Source organism: Trichinella spiralis (genome assembly GCF_000181795.1).
Source record: "Trichinella spiralis strain ISS 195 chromosome Unknown Scfld1505, whole genome shotgun sequence".
NCBI classification, from domain to species: Eukaryota; Metazoa; Nematoda; class Enoplea; order Trichinellida; family Trichinellidae; genus Trichinella; species Trichinella spiralis.
This window is the reverse complement of record NW_003528444.1, coordinates 4357-5577: the sequence shown is the minus strand read 5'-3', so window position 1 is coordinate 5577 and position 1221 is coordinate 4357. Positions and strand designations below refer to the sequence as shown.

General features: G+C 34.2%; 1 protein-coding gene across 1 annotated transcript; it reads left to right on the top strand.

The window, feature by feature from the left end:
* Positions 1-183: 183 nt before the first annotated feature.
* Positions 184-280, top strand: Tsp_13536 (putative LIM domain protein; the record flags this gene model as incomplete). Its single annotated transcript, XM_003369788.1, has 1 exon — positions 184-280. A coding segment is annotated over one exon (97 nt), but the record flags the coding sequence as incomplete, so codon positions are not given.
* Between the last annotated feature and the right edge of the window lie 941 nt (positions 281-1221).

Here is a 1221-nt window from a genome sequence, read left to right as displayed (position 1 = left end):
TCAATGGAAATTCTTTCTCGAGCTTGATACAAAATAAAAAAAAAGCAATTTTCAAGTAAAATGTTGTTCACAAAATTTCGATTACTAAGATTGAAAAGAAATTTTTTTCCAAACAAATTGTAATAAACAAGTGTTTCTGTGTGCAATAATAGTAATAATAATGATAATTCGAAAATTTTCTAGACGAGGTTGCAGAGTGTGGAAACCAGCCGTCATGCCAACAGACGACAAATTTACTCCGGTGAAATATTCACTTGCTCATGACAACAGAAAAGTGCACGTGAGTTCTGTTCCATATATATATATATATATATATATATATATATATATATTGTTTTGTATATTCATATCAGTTTTTATCAAAATGATGAAATTTTTTTGCAGGATTCATATTTTCCGGATAATAATCAGCAACAACAGAAACCACCACCACCACCACCACCACCATCAATTTCCCACATTGAAAAGTTCAACAAAATATCCAACCAGTACAGTACAGATTCGTCACCAGGCACATATTCAAAGCACAGAACAGCGGACTCTTATCTGCACGAAACGGGAGGACTTTTTGGCACAGAGTAATTTGAAAAAAATATAATTTTTTCTTCTCGAAAATGTTCCATTTCAAATTTTTAAATATTGATGATAAGTTTTTTTTTGCATATTGCAGTGCAAATTTGCAGAAACAAAATCAACAACAGCCTTCGTTCATTCATTCAGAAACGTTGCGTCTAATTCGCGAAGATGAAGCGAAAAATCGACAGACCCCGTCAAATTATACTGAAAGCAGAGGTGATTCTTATTAGAAGAGAAGATCCATACACCGATCAGCCTCTTTCAGGCCACTAAGGTATGCTATGCTAACTATGTGTGAAAAAGCTATGCGATGATTAATCGACTTCTTCCCATGCCCTTCTCAATTATCCTCGATAACTATATTGACAGATCTCTCTCTCTCGAAGAGGCACCCAATCCTATTTGCACTTCAAGCGACCTACAAAATTCCTGTTCTAAACGCCCCAATATAAAATAAAGATCATGATCAATTCCATTACGCCAATGAACCTGAGCGAGATTCGTGCGTACTCCCCCGTTTTTGAACTCAAATTATTACCAGTTTTTTGAAGGATTTGCTAGAGAACATGATTTTTTTGAAGATTTTTAGTACGCTGGTATTATTATCCCCCATTCTGAAATTGAATTAATATTTATTCTTAACTG